A 15,510-nucleotide genomic window follows, 5' to 3' on the forward strand; every position below is an offset into this window, starting at 1 on the left:
AATGAGAGTACCTAAATAAAACTTATTGAGTGTCTACTATTTGCTAAATATGCTAGATGCTGGGGATACAACAGTGAGCAAAACCTGACAGTGATCTTGCACTGATTAAGCTCACCATTCAGTGGAATTAGCAGATAATAATCATATAGGTAAACGGCAAATTACAATAGTGTTAAGTGCTACAAGTAAGTGGGAGTCACAGAGTGCTGAGAGTCAGAGGCTTCCATGAGGAAATGATAGCTAAAGGAAAGATCTGACGGCACAAAGACAGCAATCAAAGTAGAAATAAGATATCATCATATACTCTGAGTAGAGGGCACATGCAGTCTTTAAGGAACTACAAGTGAATGGAGCAGAAAGCCAAGGGGAAGCTAGGGGAGTAATGATGGCAAAAAAGCAGGGAGACACCAGACCACAGAGGGTTCCATAGGTCATTTTGAGGATATAGCTTCACCCTAAAGGTAATCCATAAGTACTAAAGAGTTTTAGCTGTGTTACTAATTAAATTGTAAGATCACTCCTGCAAAGGATCTCTAGGACGGTTCCAGATACAGAGTAGTAGGTCAGTACATGCGGATTCCCTCCCCAAAACACTCAACAAAATTTACTTTTTTCAAATCTCAGTAGCATATTTAATCAATTAACAATTTCTGTACCTTTATAAAATGATCAGTATTAATTTTAACCTAATGTTCATTTTCCCCCAAGGTAATGTAATAAAGTAGAATTCAAAGTGTATTAGAAATTGTTTATTGAGTTATAATATGATCTTGTATTGTGCTAAAAATTAAGTACAAGTAAGTCAGCCCCTGGGTCTGATTTTAATACTACATATCTTGTAAAATATATGAATAGCAAGATGAAAGAGGAGCAGTTAAAGTAGTATAAAGCTATAAATGTCATATTTAGGGATCCAAAGCTCAATATTATAAATTTACTTAGCAAGCTAAAATATGCCTTCAATGAAGGCTGAAGGACTCCTCTACAAATCATGTATAGTTTTTAGCCTATCAACTACCTATTCCCCAATATAGGGTCCACACCCTGTTTATAGAAATTTCTGGCTTTTTAAATCTCTTACATTTTTCCATATGTTTCTGCTGCAATTGATGAAGATAGTTTGCAAATGATACCTTACCCTAAAATATTTCAGCAATGTATCTTAAAATGTATATTTGCATAGAAAGAAAGAAGCTAATCTTTAACAATTTAAAAAAAATTTTAAGAAACTTTAGTAGCCAATTACCAGACAGGCAGGACATCAGGGAACCATATTCTTCCCAGGTATTTGGACACTTCTGTGTGAATTTTATCAAGGTTATACTCATCATCAGGGATCAAAACCTCTTCCATTACAGAGAGCTGTGTTAGTCTTTTCCCACACAGTCTTACAAATTCAATGAATGCACTGCAGCTGACTTCACACTCACTGAGGCCCAAGGCTGTTAAATTTTTACAGTGTTCAGCAATACAAATAAGTTGAGTATCGAGAGTCTGAAGACCATTATTAGCACATACCACTAACTCAATTAGTCGTGGACAGTTAAGACCTATCCGTCCTAGAACCGCTGTGCTCACTGAACGACCAAAATAAAGGTGAGTAACAGGGGTCTCTTCTTTGAAGAATGCCTCAAATTCTTCTTCGTATAAAAAGAAATACATAACAACATTAACACCAGGGGAGTGTTTAATAAGCGCATCCCAACTTTGTTTTTTAATAGAATGAAATTCAATCTGTCCAGGATTTTCACTCACAACATCAATTCGAAGATGCTCTAGGTTAACATGAGTTTCACTCGAAAGTGCTAGGAGAAGTTCATCACTGAGAATGTAATAATTCAATGCCAGTTCTCTAAGGCCTTGACAACGATCAGCTACACAAAGGATTCCTGTGGGAAATGGGGGAAAAATCCTTAAGAACAAAGAATCACCCTGATACTAATATAACATTTTGTAAATTTAGATCTGACACTAGTTATTCATTATTTGCTGAAATAGACATCAAACTTGGTCAGTTAAGCAGCTGACTCTTGATTTCAGCTGAGGCATTGATCTCATGGTCCTGGGAAGGAACCAAGGTTGGGCTCTGTGCACAGCAGGGAGTCTGCTTCAGGATTCTGTCTCCCTCTGCCCCTCCCCCCCACTCACTAGCTCTCTTTGGCACGTTCTCTCTCTCTCTCTCTCTCTGAAATAAAGAATACATCTTAAAAAAGAAGATAGCCCCGGTGACCCAGCAGTTTAGTGCGGCCTTTGGCCCGGGGTGTGATCCTAGGGACCTGGGATTGAGTCCCACGTCAGGCTCCCTGCATGGGGCCTGCTTCTCCCTCTGCCTGTGTCTCTGCCTCTCTCTCTCTCTCTCTCTCTCTCTCTGTGTCTCTCATGAATAAATAAATAAAATCTTTAAAAAGAAAAAAAGAAGATAGCTTAAAAATTAAATATAATAAAATAGACATCAAATGATTTCTGAGGAGATGGATGTCAAAATATATATAGTTATATATAATAATAATAAATATGTATAATAAAATATACATATGACTAAAATACTTTTAGAAGTAACTTAAACTATGTCTACCTTATGGATTAAGATTTCTTTCAAAAAAGATTACTTTTTAAAATTATGTTTCATAAGCATAAATTGTTCAATAGGAAATTGCATTGTTACAATTAGTATAATATAAATTATATGTAATATATATAATATATATAATATGTACTATTATAGTACTAGTATAATAAAAAACATCATGCAAGCTTTAAAAGATATAACCTACCATCAGAGGAAACATGAGGACAGCTACTCATTTTTAGGAGTCTTAGAGTGTCACTATTATTGGCCACGAGAATCTTTAATGAAGGATCATCCACTGGTGTGTCTTCAATTTTGATCGATGATAATGATTTTGAGTTGACAAAGACAACTGTAAGTGCCGACACAAAATGAGACTTGCATGGCAATAAGAAAAGAATTATGAAAGCATTATTTAAAAATCTATAGCTTCAATCAAATAGTTCATTGAAACTCTATCAACATATGCTACAATAACATACTAAAAGCAATCAACAAATTAGCATTTTTTCATGACACCAATAGCCAGTCAAAATAATTTCTCAAAGATTTAATACACACACCTTACAGGATCTGATTTTCAATATTAAAAGGATATAATTATATTTATTTCCTAAAATAGGGATTGGCAAATTATTATTTGCTGGCCAAATCCAGTGTTGTCTGTTACTGTATGGCTCTTGAGTTCAGAATGATTTTTATATTTGTAAATAGTTGGAAAAAATTTGTCAAGAATAATATTTTGTGACATATAAAAATTACAAGAAACTTCCAGTGTCCACAATTAAAGTTTGACTGAAATGCAGCCATGTTACTTCATTTACATGTGGTCTATGTCTGCTTTCACACTATAGTGCTAGAGTTGAGTAGCTCCCAAACTATAGCCTGTGGAACCCATAATACTTACTGTCTGAACCTTTTCGACCTCTGTCATAGAATAAATAGAATTTTCATGTTTTATTCACTCCTATATTTCCAGCACCTAAAATAATATCTGGCACATAGTAGGAGATCAATAAATACTTGTCCATAACTAAATGATCTTATTCTTCAGTGATATGCTTTTGCTAGAAAGTTATCTAAGTAAAGATACTTTTAAGATTTTTAATTTATTCATTCGAGAGAGAGAGAGAGTGCACAAGCAGAGGGGAGAAGCAGACTCCCCACTAAGCAGGGAGCTCAACACAAAACTTGATCCCACGACCCTGAGATCATGACCTGAGATGAAGGCAGACAACCAACTGAGCCACCCAGGTGTCCCAATAAAGATACGTTTTTAAAACTTTAAATGTTTTGAAGATTGACAAACAAAACTTTATTTATAGTTTGACTCCAAAATGGGTACAATTTAACAAGTTTTCAGATCCAGTATTTTTTGACACAGATAAGCAATCTGAAAACCAAATTCTTCCATGATCATTTTTCCTTTGTCAAAGTCAATCTGGGTTCTACCAAAGGTTCTATTACTCCTATGACAATGACCAAATTGGTTAAAAATCTCAATTCATTTATTAAAAAGTATACTGGTTTATATTCATTGTAAATTGATTTACATAAATTTGTAAATGGTAGATGGTTAGATCTCTTTACTAAATTTTATGGTGTCAAAAACAATTAGAGAACTACATCACTTTTTCCTTAAGAAATATAAGGTTTATTTTCCCTTTAAACAACTCGCATGGACTCTTTTAGTCCTGAAGGATGTACATCAGCATTAGAGGACATACCTCATCATGATATCCACATATTCCTTTAGCATTCTTTAGGACTACCAAAATACTGTACTTTTGTCCTATCTTTCCTCAGTTTACAAGTGGAAAAAACTGACACTCAGAGCGATGCACGACTTTGCCAGAAGCCACTACACTCTTTTTAACTGTAGAGGCAGATCTTGGAAGGAAGTGTGCTCATCACTAGTCCTCACCCTGGTGCCTGCATCAGCTAACTCAGAACTGAAGTTGATGTGTAACATTTGAGATAGCTTAGAAGCTAAGAATTTCAAGCTAAGCTGATTCCATCATTCATATGCAAGGAAATAACTATTTAGAAGTAGTTAAGTTTTCATCTGATTGCTTATATTACTCAATCCCCAAATGACCCATTTTCCCTGACTATCTCTTAAAAAGATAAACAGGCTAGTGTAAACACTTGAGAACCATGACCCAGTTTACGAGAGAGAAGATGCTACTATTCCTCTTTCCTCTTCAACAGGAAGGTTTCCATCAGTCAGTTTTACTGACAACCAGAACTCAGTGTTTATTATATATCAGGCCCTACTCTAACTCTGGGTTTATAATGGTAAATAAACAAAATAGAATCCCTGCCTTCAAAGACTTTTGTGTTTTGTTATAGGGGATAAGAATAAATATGTTAAATAATTAAGGTAATTTCAAGTACTCAGGAGTGACATAAAGAAAATACTATAATACAGCAGAGTATAATTGGAGAAGGGGGCGCTGGTTTAGCAAACAAAAGTGGTCAAGGAAGGTCTGTCTGGGGATGGCATTCCAAATGAAGCCTGAATGAAGACAATTATTTGTTTATGCTTATAGAGGCTTCCTAACAGCCATTCATCCTTTCTTTGGTAATCGAGTCTCAATTTTTAGCTGGGCGCTTTACCAGTCAGCTAAAAAACGTTTCTAATCTCCCAGAAACCTGGTGTGGCCACACTGTTAAGTGCTGGCCAATGAGATGTCAACAGAAGCATTACGTGGTTCTCATGGCTAGTGTCCTTGAAAAGCAAGGGGCCTACCCTTTTTCCTCATTTCTTCCACCCTCCTGCCCAGGACAGGATGTAATGCCATCTTAAATGCCTTTAAGAGCAGGGAATACCTGGAAGGAGCTTGGCGGGGTACTAACAACTTCATACCAGCTATGCTTATGCATGGATTTCTTTCAGGTAAGAGAAATAAACTCCAGCCGCATTGTTTAACCTACTATTGCTTTGTAATTTCTACTATACAGAATCCAACATCATCCTAACTGGTACAGTTCATTTAGTGTTATGTTGTTCTACCTCCAATAGAGAGGCTGCAGAATTACAAGAAAGTCATGTGCTGGGGATCCCTGGGTGACTCAACGGTTTAGCGCCTGCCTTTGGCCCAGGGTGTGACCCTGGAGTCCTGGGATCGAGTTCCACATCAGGCTCCCTGCATAGAGCCTGCTTCTCCCTCTACCTGTGTCTCTCTCTCTCTCTCTCTCTCTCTCTCTCTCTCTGTGTGTCTCTTATGAATAAATAAATAAAATCTTAAAAAAAAAGAAAGTCATACATTACTGGCCATACACACTCTATATTCAAAGAAACTAAGTAAACTTGCACTTGAAAATCCTAAGTATAACACCTAAATTTTATATTAATGATGGCTACTGTAGAAACAATTATTAAAATTACAAAGTATATCTAAAGGATGAAACCATCCATAAGCTATTTCACAAAACGAAGTGCTAGTCAATAGAAAACTGCTTTAAGTAATTCTTTGAACATAAGGAGGACATGGCATGTTTTTAGGGGAAGAATCCTTTTTGCCTAGATTGAAATATTTGAGAATTTTTGTATATATCACATAAAAGCCTAGCATCTTTACCTTTGACACATTCATAAAACTTGGCTTGGCCGTTGAAATCAACCCCAAAGTCTGGATAGAACAATTTACCAGCTGAGAAAGTATATTGCAGGCAGCTTCTGCTGATTCAGTACTACTATCAACCTATAAAGACAATTTTAAATCTTTATTTCCTGAAGGTGAGTTGTCGAAAGTTATTGGCAATATAACTATGGAACAGAATTCAACTGCAACACTTTATTTATCCTGTCAAGCTATGTATCAAATTGATATTTCTTCTTTATATAAAAAATCTCAGATAAGAAAATGATAAATAGAGCTGAGGACAAAGTAACTTTCTAAGTGTTTTATATTTTCAAATCCTTTACAATGACTTGAATTTCAGTAGTACCATCCAGATGAAGAAAACTGAGGTTTAAGTTATATGTAAGTTCTATAGCTCAGTCCATGCAAATAATTACAAAAACAAAACAAACCCCCCAGGAAATAGCTTGGAGTAAAGATTCTGCAAAATTCACTGACTGCTTCAGCATAATGATTTAGATACACAAATATGACACTAACAAAAATGTAAGTTGTTTCTATTTAATGCTTATTCTTCTCACCTTAAAGCTGACATATTGGAGATGGGTAGCATGCTTTTTAATGATCTGCTGAATGAGATCCGGATGGGTAGACTTAAAATATGAAGTCACTGATTGATTCAGTTCAAATTCAAACTTTCTCCAGAGGTCAGGAATATGAAAAACTTCATTCCATTTCCTACATACCGAAGACGCCCGGGCCCGATCTATTAAAGGAAGATACTGAAAAATGCGTAATACTACATAGTGAGGCAAACTCCCCCAGTCTAGAAGGACAGCCGGCAAATGGGTGTGGTTGAGAGAAGAGTAGAACCCAACTTTTGGTTGTTTCACTGCTGATGAGTACTGGACAATCTTATTCACAACAGATAAATTGTTCCTCTTCATTCTGTAAACATTAAAAGATTTTGTTATTATATTTTCCACATTTCCCTCAGACATCTATACTCTGATTGCACAAAATAACATTAGAAAATGAAAAACAGTTAAATTTTAATAGTAACCTTCCACTTTCACACACTGATAGGTACTGCCATATGCTAGGTATACAGAGGTAAGTAAGAGGGAACTTGCTCTCAAAAAGCTATGGCCAAATGGTGAAATACCATGGTAAGTGCCATCCCTGACACTGGGACAAGCTGCACTGCAAGAATAAAGCCATGACATGTGTTGAGCTTGTGTGTGGGAGAGAATTGTTGGGGAGGCTTCCAGAAGGGAACATCCATGGAAGCACTGTGTCTCCCAGGTTCATTCCTGGTTAATTAGGAAGTATTACATAGCAATTGTGCTAACAACTCCTGGGGTCCTGAAAGACAGTAAATCGTTATCAAAAGAAGAGGCCTGGAAAAGCCCCAGCTCAGCCGTTGACTGACCATGCAATCTTGTCTGAGCAAATGTAAGCCTCAGCTTCCTCGTCTGAAAAGCAGGGAAACTAGCAGTACCTAATCACATAAGGCAGTTGTGAGGATTAAAACATCTAAGTACCAGAACATAGTAAAGGCTTAATAAATGTTGCATTCTTGTTGTGTTAAACTGTCCAATGCATTTTTCTGAACTAATTTCATTATTTAATTTGAAGCACAATTTTCAGATGACACATAGGACATAGGAGCTCTAGAGAAGCTGGACCTAGCAGGGATACAGCCTGTTTAAAGAACACACCTGACGCTCACTAGCAAATGTGAAAGAGCAAAGGAATGGTCATTCTTCCCCAACAAAAGATATGATGAATCTTCAGGTAGGAGCCAGCTTGAGACACAACTAAGTTACAACAAATTTCAGGTCCAGATGTACCCAAGTATATAGGGTTATCTTGTACATATATTCTACATAGGAATCCAAAGTATTTTAAGTATACAATCATTTGAGAGACAAAATAATGGTAAGAGTGATTCTCAACTTTATTAAACTTTGGTTGACTGCAAATCCTCTTTTCATCCCTGAATGTTAGAAATGTATATATCTCTGATGTGAATCACTTCTTAGCCATAATAGAGAGCTGGATATACCAAAGCAGGGCTAACCTATAAAGTTGCTGAACAAAATGAAAGGTCACCTTCAGGGTTTGGAAAACTAAAATGGAAAACAGAAATAGTTGCAAGGCTGTACCTCAAGCATCCAGCGAAAGAGCTATCACACATGTTTAGTATGACTCAACCAATTATACGCATAACTGAGAACTGGCCCAGTAATGTAGAATATATCAAAATGCTGATACTAATAATTCAAAGCACACTTGAAATATGCTTATTTTGTGAGTTTTTTTTTTTCGAAATATGCTTAATTTGAAAGGGTTGCCCTACTCTTTAATTTTAATTCCCTAAAATGAAATATGTTGGCCCAGGTAAGATTAAAGAATGGACAGTGAATCCTAAATTCTGATAGGGAGCACATTTACGGACATTTTGCTTGTATGTGTTTTATTTGATAACCTTATAGGATAGGTTGTTACAATTTCACTAAGTTATCACAAAAAGAGTTATCCCTAATATAATCCTTCACTGGAAAAGAAGAATGGCCAAAAGTAAAATAAGATTTCATCTAAATGTTAGATTAGCAAGTTGCCCTGTAGTTGTAAACAAAGAGACTGTATTATATATTCAAACTGACTCCATATAACATGGACAGATTGTTTTAATTGTTTATTCAGTAAAATAAATAATTGTAAAATTGTTTATTCAGCTCACTGATAGAATCGCCATAAACAAGACATTAAATGAATACCAGTCACCCTATTAAAAATAACATTTTGATGTCTTTTCTTTGTGTACATTCATTTTCAGAGTATAAAACTCATCCACAAATCATATATTTTACATAAGTCATATCAATGAGAATCAGTTAAACATATTTTAGAATGCAAGACAAATTAATCTTTACTAGCTTGAAAATCCTTATATAAAAATTCCAACCTAAACATACATGATCATTTTAAAAAACTGAAGATTGCTTTTTCAAACTGCCAACTTTCTTACCTAAAGAAGGCTTCCAAGTTATAGTTCACTCTGAACGAACGAACTGCTGCCATGGGGTACTCACCAACATCCATTTGATTTCACTTCCTAGCTTGGCAAAATACCACAAAAACACATTCATCAGAATGTATAAGTAAAAATCCAATAATTTTTATGCTTAGGATATTCACCTATCATCTCATTTTGTTCAAGGATTTTGTTAGGAAATTATTGATTCCCAAGCAATTGTTTTTTACTTGGGAGGAAACCAGTCCAAAAAACAACTAGCCTGGTTAGTGGCAATATTGTAACCCTTGTTAGCAATCAGACTGGAAGCTCTACTAAGAAATCTGTGGATCAAACAGTCAAAGGGCTCTGTAAATTTCCATTTTAATGAACATAAATGGAGAGATATTACAAAAAGTTTAAGTAGTCCAAGATTATATTTATTTGTTTGTAGGCTGTGTAAACTTTAAGTTTCAGTTTTTAGGAGCACATAATGCCACTACAGTTATAATAAATAAGAAGACATATAAATTTTATTGAATATCATTTGTTTGACTATTATCTGCACAACATATATACTTTTGTGGGGTTTTCTTCTGAGTTTTTCACTTCTGTTGATAGATATAATTGATTCATTCATACTCAATCGATTCATTCATACTGTCTTTGAGGTCTGACCAATTTTAGGGAAAGTAACCTGCCAAAGTTAGAAGCAGTCTATGGACATGAAAGAAAATAGTAACAGGTCTACACCAGGATAAAACTCACTGCCTTGGCATCATGAATAAATGTTGTAAAGTCAAGGTAAATAAATAAATGCATCCTACTACCTTCATAAGCCAAATTCAACTGTACAGAGGAGGTGGAGGAAACAACCCATTAATCCTCTAAAAACTTCTCTTAACTGCTGTCTACTACCTGCAGCTCTCAATTTCTCTCTGAATTCTACTCCTAACATAGAGCTTTGGAGAACAGATATAATGTACTTGAGCTCAACATCCACAATTTAATTTCCCCACCACTACCTGAAGTCCTACTATTATCCAAACCACTATTTACAAGGTAATTTCTTTTTTCTTTTTTTTTTTTTACTTACAAATTTATTTTTTTTATTGGTGTTCAATTTTACAAGGTAATTTCAAGGTTGGTTCTCCCACTTTACATTCCACTCCAGAAGTAGGCAGAAAGGAGCTCCTGGCACATTTTCAAAGAACATCACAAAATAAGGGAAAGACAAGCTAAGGGACTTGTATTCCCCTCATAAGATGTCACACTCAATTTTATTTACTGCAGAAACTTTTCTACTGAGTTATCAAAATAGCTAATCCTGTGTTTGCAGGTTGTTCTGTGTGCTGGAGAATACAGCGGTAACCTAGTAAAGGTACAGAAAGAGTGAATGACTAAACCCCTAAGAAGATGGTGAGAAAGTACCTATCTGAGATCAATTCACTGGAGTCTTCAGGATCAGATGAACTACTTCCTTGGGTACTGAAGAAACTTGATGGCTGTTTCAGAGTCACTATCCAGAATTCTGAGTGACAGGAGAACATAAAACCAGAATACGGGACACCATCAAGTGATGGAGAGCCTGACACTGATCTTCAGTGCAATTCTAGAGCTTGGAAAAGGTTTATTAGCATTTGGTAAAGAGTGTAACAATGACTCAAAGTCCACTTAGTGGCTTCACTAACCACCCTAACCCAACTTCCTTTTTTTGTTACGTTTACTAGTTTGGTTGAACAGGTGACTATGTGAATTGGATCCTCTAAGACTATCTAAGAATAATCTCCAACAAGTATTCTTGAGAAGAACATTTCCAAAAACAGATTAAATGAAAGACTGAACATCCAAAGCCAACCTGGTAGCAGCAGTGGAAACCAGCTTTTGCACCATCACCAAATTCTTCCGGATTAGTTAAATGAATACTCAGAAAGTACTCCGAAAAGTTTCAAGTTTTCAATTGTCACAACACTAGAAATGTTGTGTAAATGTTACAGATAACAGAATAAAGATTCAAAACTACCTAAAAGCCTACACAAATTTGCTGGAAGCACCAAGATGAAAATGAATAGAAATAATTATCAAATGTCATTTATTTAATTTGCTTTCTAAAGCAGCACACTGCAATCTTATCACTGCTACCACAGATCAGAAGGCTCTGCTAATGGGTCTGAATTCCCCATCATGGGTGCAATGGCAAGGAAGGTATGGGCCTGGATGGGAGAGCTGAAGATCTGCTTCAAAATACAGCTCTTAAACACACAGCTTTCTAATAAAAGAATCAATGATGCTAAGGACCAACAGTTCTGCCCAATAAATACCACCCAAGTACAGAACAAAAACATAATTAAAAAAAAAACCTACATTCTTTACAGCTCACATGACCTTAGTTGCCCTCTAAATCAAAAACTGCCATTTTAAAAAAGTACAATATCACCAAATTACAATATCACCAATGGTTCAACACGACAGAGTATTATGTCAAATAAATATTTCCTAAAGCAATGATTTCCAGCATTTTGGTGTCCTCCTATTTCACCACCGATTTAGCAGTTTTCTATACTGTCTTCTAAGTCTCTCTGTGATATTAAGATATAGTTTTTTTTTTAAAGAAAACTTTAAATTTTAAAATAGGCCTATCTCCTTTTAATGACTCATAGAAAACTGAAGTTTTCAAAATATATGTAGATTGAAAACACCTTCTGAGATGCAAGAGGGTTACACAGAACTTGAACCAGGCAATCTTAGAATCCCTGAATTGGGGTTAGAAGGCTTTCAGGCATCTTTTCCCTCTCCTGTCCCCCCCCCCCTCCCCTTCTTCTTCCTCTCCCAGCCCCGCCAGCCAGACTCGTTAAAAGAAAAGGCCCTGAGGACAGCAAGCCCGGCCCTCTCCAGGGAAGCCTGAACTGGGGAGCGTCCCACCCTAGGCTGGTCACATTAAGGGTTCTCACAATGAATACAACGCACGCAAGAAAGCATTTCTCAGCATTACTTTCCAGGAAAATAATCAATTCATTCAACTTCACATTTTGGGCAAAGTTTCTGGGCACAGGTGCCAAGGCAAAAACCGGTCCACCTTTGAGTGCAGGCCCTCCCAAGTCACGGGAAAGGTTTCAGTCGACCTCTCGGCCATCTCTAGGTGGCAAACATGAACTCTCACTCGTTACCCTCCTGCGACCCGTGACTCCTGCAGCGGTCGTGCAAAGGCGACCACGTGGGTCAGGGGCCGCGGCGCGTCTCCCGCAACTGCCCGTATTCAACCCAGCGGCGAGGGCGCGTCTGAGGGCCGCGGGGGCCAAAGCGCATCCCCACAGCGCCTACCCTCCGAAGAGGAGGAAAACGACCGAATCCGGGAACGCGGGTCCCGCGCAGGCCGCTGCGGGGAAATGCGCACGGTGAGAGGCGAGCCACGCGGGGCTGACACCCCCTCGGGGGAAATCGAGTGCTCCCCTGGGCTCCCACCACCCCCAGCCTCGGGGGTCGGGGGCGCTCGGGTCGGCGGCGGCCCCGCGGGAGGGGGCAGGGCTCCGCGGGGGGCGCGTCCCGGGCCGCGCACCTCCTGCCGCCTGAGCCAGGACCCGCGCCCTCCTCGGAGACCACGCGACCCTCACAGAGAAATGCTACCTTCCAACTGCAGCCGCGGAGCGGGGGTTCCGCGCGCGCGTCCTTGCGTCCGCAGGCCCGGCTGCCGGGCAGCGCCCACCCGCCGCGACCGTGCGCCGGAGGCCGTCGGGGAGCGGGGAGCCGGGAGCTGGGAGCCGGGAGCGGGGAGCGGGCTGCGGGCCTAAGACCCCCGAGGCCGTGGGCGTGGCCCCGGCCCGCCCCGCCCCGCACGCGTCCCGGGCGGGTGCAGCCTGAGGTAGGAGCGCGCGGGCGCACCTGCTCCAAGGTTCCCCGAGGGCCCCTCCTTAGGTGGTGAGCGGGAGGCCTTCTGCCCGCTGGTCTTCAGCTGCGCCTCTGTGACCACCTGCGCTGTCAAACTGACGGCCAGCCAAATGCCAGGAAGCTAATACTTCCAGCTTCTGGAAATAACCCTCCCCGGGAAAGGGCACCCCTTTATTAATATACAAATCGTTGAAACTTAAAATATCGGAAGTGGGGGAATCCCTGGGTGGCTCAGCGGTTTAGCACCTGCCTTTGACCCAGGGCGTGATCCTGAAGTCCCGGGATTGAGTCCCACGTTGGGCTCCCGGCATGGGGCATGCTTCTCCCTCTGCCTGTGTCTCTGCCTCTTTCTCTCTCTCTCATGAATAAATAAATAAAGTCTTTTTTTTTATGATAGAGAGAGAGAGAGAGAGAGAGAGAGAGAGAGAGATTTATTTCCCCTAAATAAATAAAGTCTTTAAAAAAATATATCAGGGGGATCCCTGGGTGGCGCAGCGGTTTGACGCCTGCCTTTGGCCCAGGGCGCGATCCTGGAGACCCGGGATGGAATCCCACATCGGGCTCCCGGTGCATGGAGCCTGCTTCTCCTTCTGTCTGTGTCTCTGCCTCTCTCTCTCTCTCTCTGTGTGACTATCATAAATAAATAAAAATTAAAAAAAATAAAAAAATATATCAGAAGTGGCAACAGGTCAGTGTTAAATATTTATATATTACCTCCCTATCCTGTGCTACATCTCAATCCCTGGGGCTAACCACTGCAATAGTTCATTGTGTAAACTACCAGACCTTCCATACCTACACACAAGAAAAGTACACAGAGGTCAGGATTTTATTACTTTTTCTAAATCATTAGAAAAATGATTTAAACCCTCAACTTTATGGTCAACTAATATTCGACAAAGGAGGAAAGACGATCCACTGGAAGAAAGACAGTCTCTTCAATAAATGGTGCTGGGAAAATTGGACATCCACATGCAGAAGAATGAAACTAGACCACTCTCTTGCACCATACACAAAGATAAACTCAAAATGGATGAAAGATCTAAATGTGAGACAAGATTCCATCAAAATCCTAGAGGAGAACACAGGCAACACCCTTTTTGAACTTGGCCACAGTAACTTCTTGCAAGATACATCCACGAAAGCAAAAGAAACAAAAGCAAAAATGAACTATTGGGACTTCATCAAGATAAGAAGCTTTTGCACAGCAAAGGATACAGTCAACAAAACTCAAAGACAACCTACAGAAGGGGAGAAGATATTTGCAAATAACATATCAGATAAAGGGCTAGTTTCCAAAATCTATAAAGAACTTATTAAACTCAACACCAAAGAAACAAACAATCCAATCATGAAATGGGCAAAAGACATGAAGAGAAATCTCACAGAGGAAGACATAGACATGGCCAACATGCACATGAGAAAATGCTCTGCATCACTTGCCATCAGGGAAATACAAATCAAAACCACAATGAGATCCCACCTCACACCAGTGAGAATGGGGAAAATTAACAAGGCAGGAAACCACAAATGTTGGAGAGGATGTGGAGAAACGGGAACCCTCTTGCACTGTTGGTGGGAATGTGAACTGGTGCAGCCACTCTGGAAAACTGTGGAGGTTCCTCAAAGAGTTAAAAATAGACCTGCCCTACGACCCAGCAATTGCACTGTTGGGGATTTACCCCAAAGATTCAGATGCAATGAAACGCCGGGACACCTGCACCCCGATGTTTCTAGCAGCCATGTCCACAATAGCCAAACTGTGGAAGGAGCCTCGGTGCCCATCGAAAGATGAATGGATAAAGAAGATGTGGTCTATGTATACAATGGAATATTACTCAGCCATTAGAAACGACAAATACCCACCATTTGCTTCAACGTGGATGGAACTGGAGGGTATTATGCTGAGTGAAGGAAGTCAATCGGAGAAGGACAAACAGTGTATGTTCTCATTCATTTGGGGAATATGAATAATAGTGAAAGGGAATATAAGGGAAGGGAGAGGAAATGTGTGGGAAATATCAGAAAGGGAGACAGAACATAAAGACTCCTAACTCTGGGAAATGAACTAGGGGTGGTGGAGGGGGAGGAGGGCGGGGGTGGGGGTGAATGGGTGACGGGCACTGAGGGGGACACTTGTCGGGATGAGCACTGGGTGTTATTCTGTATGTTGGTAAATTGAACACCAATAAAAATTAATTTATTAAAAAAAAGAAAAAAAAAGAAAAATGATTTAAAATCTTTTAAAATCTGAGCTCAAACTATACTTAATGTTCTGGGACTTCTGTTTTTGCTTATTATCATGGTCATGGTTACATTTTGACACAGTTCCCCTGGAGAGGTTCCCTCCCCCTTCAAACAGCTTTATTGGGGTATAATGAACAAACTGCACACACTTCAAGCATAAAACTTGATAAGTTTTGACACCCTTGAAACAACCATTACAATCA

General features: G+C 39.1%; 1 protein-coding gene across 1 annotated transcript; it reads right to left on the minus strand.

Moving 5' to 3' along the window:
• Window positions 1-1,242: 1,242 nt before the first annotated feature.
• On the minus strand, window positions 1,243-7,103 carry LOC129494546 (F-box/LRR-repeat protein 21). Its single transcript, XM_055301478.1, has 4 exons — window positions 6,738-7,103; window positions 6,154-6,276; window positions 2,775-2,946; window positions 1,243-1,889 (listed from the first exon to the last, which is right to left on the minus strand). Exons 1-4 carry the CDS (start codon window positions 7,101-7,103, stop codon window positions 1,243-1,245), a joined length of 1,308 nt encoding a protein of 435 aa, XP_055157453.1.
• Between the last annotated feature and the right edge of the window lie 8,407 nt (window positions 7,104-15,510).

The sequence above is a fragment of the Nyctereutes procyonoides genome, unplaced genomic scaffold (genome assembly GCF_905146905.1).
Source record: "Nyctereutes procyonoides isolate TBG_1078 unplaced genomic scaffold, NYPRO_anot_genome, whole genome shotgun sequence".
In the NCBI taxonomy this organism is placed as follows: Eukaryota; Metazoa; Chordata; class Mammalia; order Carnivora; family Canidae; genus Nyctereutes; species Nyctereutes procyonoides.

Coding starts and splice junctions, on each gene's coding strand:
- LOC129494546 (XM_055301478.1), bottom strand. CDS start 7,103: ATGAAGAGGAACAATTTATCTGTTGTGAATAAGATTGTCCAGTACTCA. Junction 6,277..6,737: donor TCCAATATGTCAGCTTTAAG/GTGAGAAGAATA, acceptor TTGTCTTTATAG/GTTGATAGTAGTACTGAATC. Junction 1,890..2,774: donor TCCTCATGTTTCCTCTGATG/GTAGGTTATATC, acceptor CATTTCCCACAG/GAATCCTTTGTGTAGCTGAT.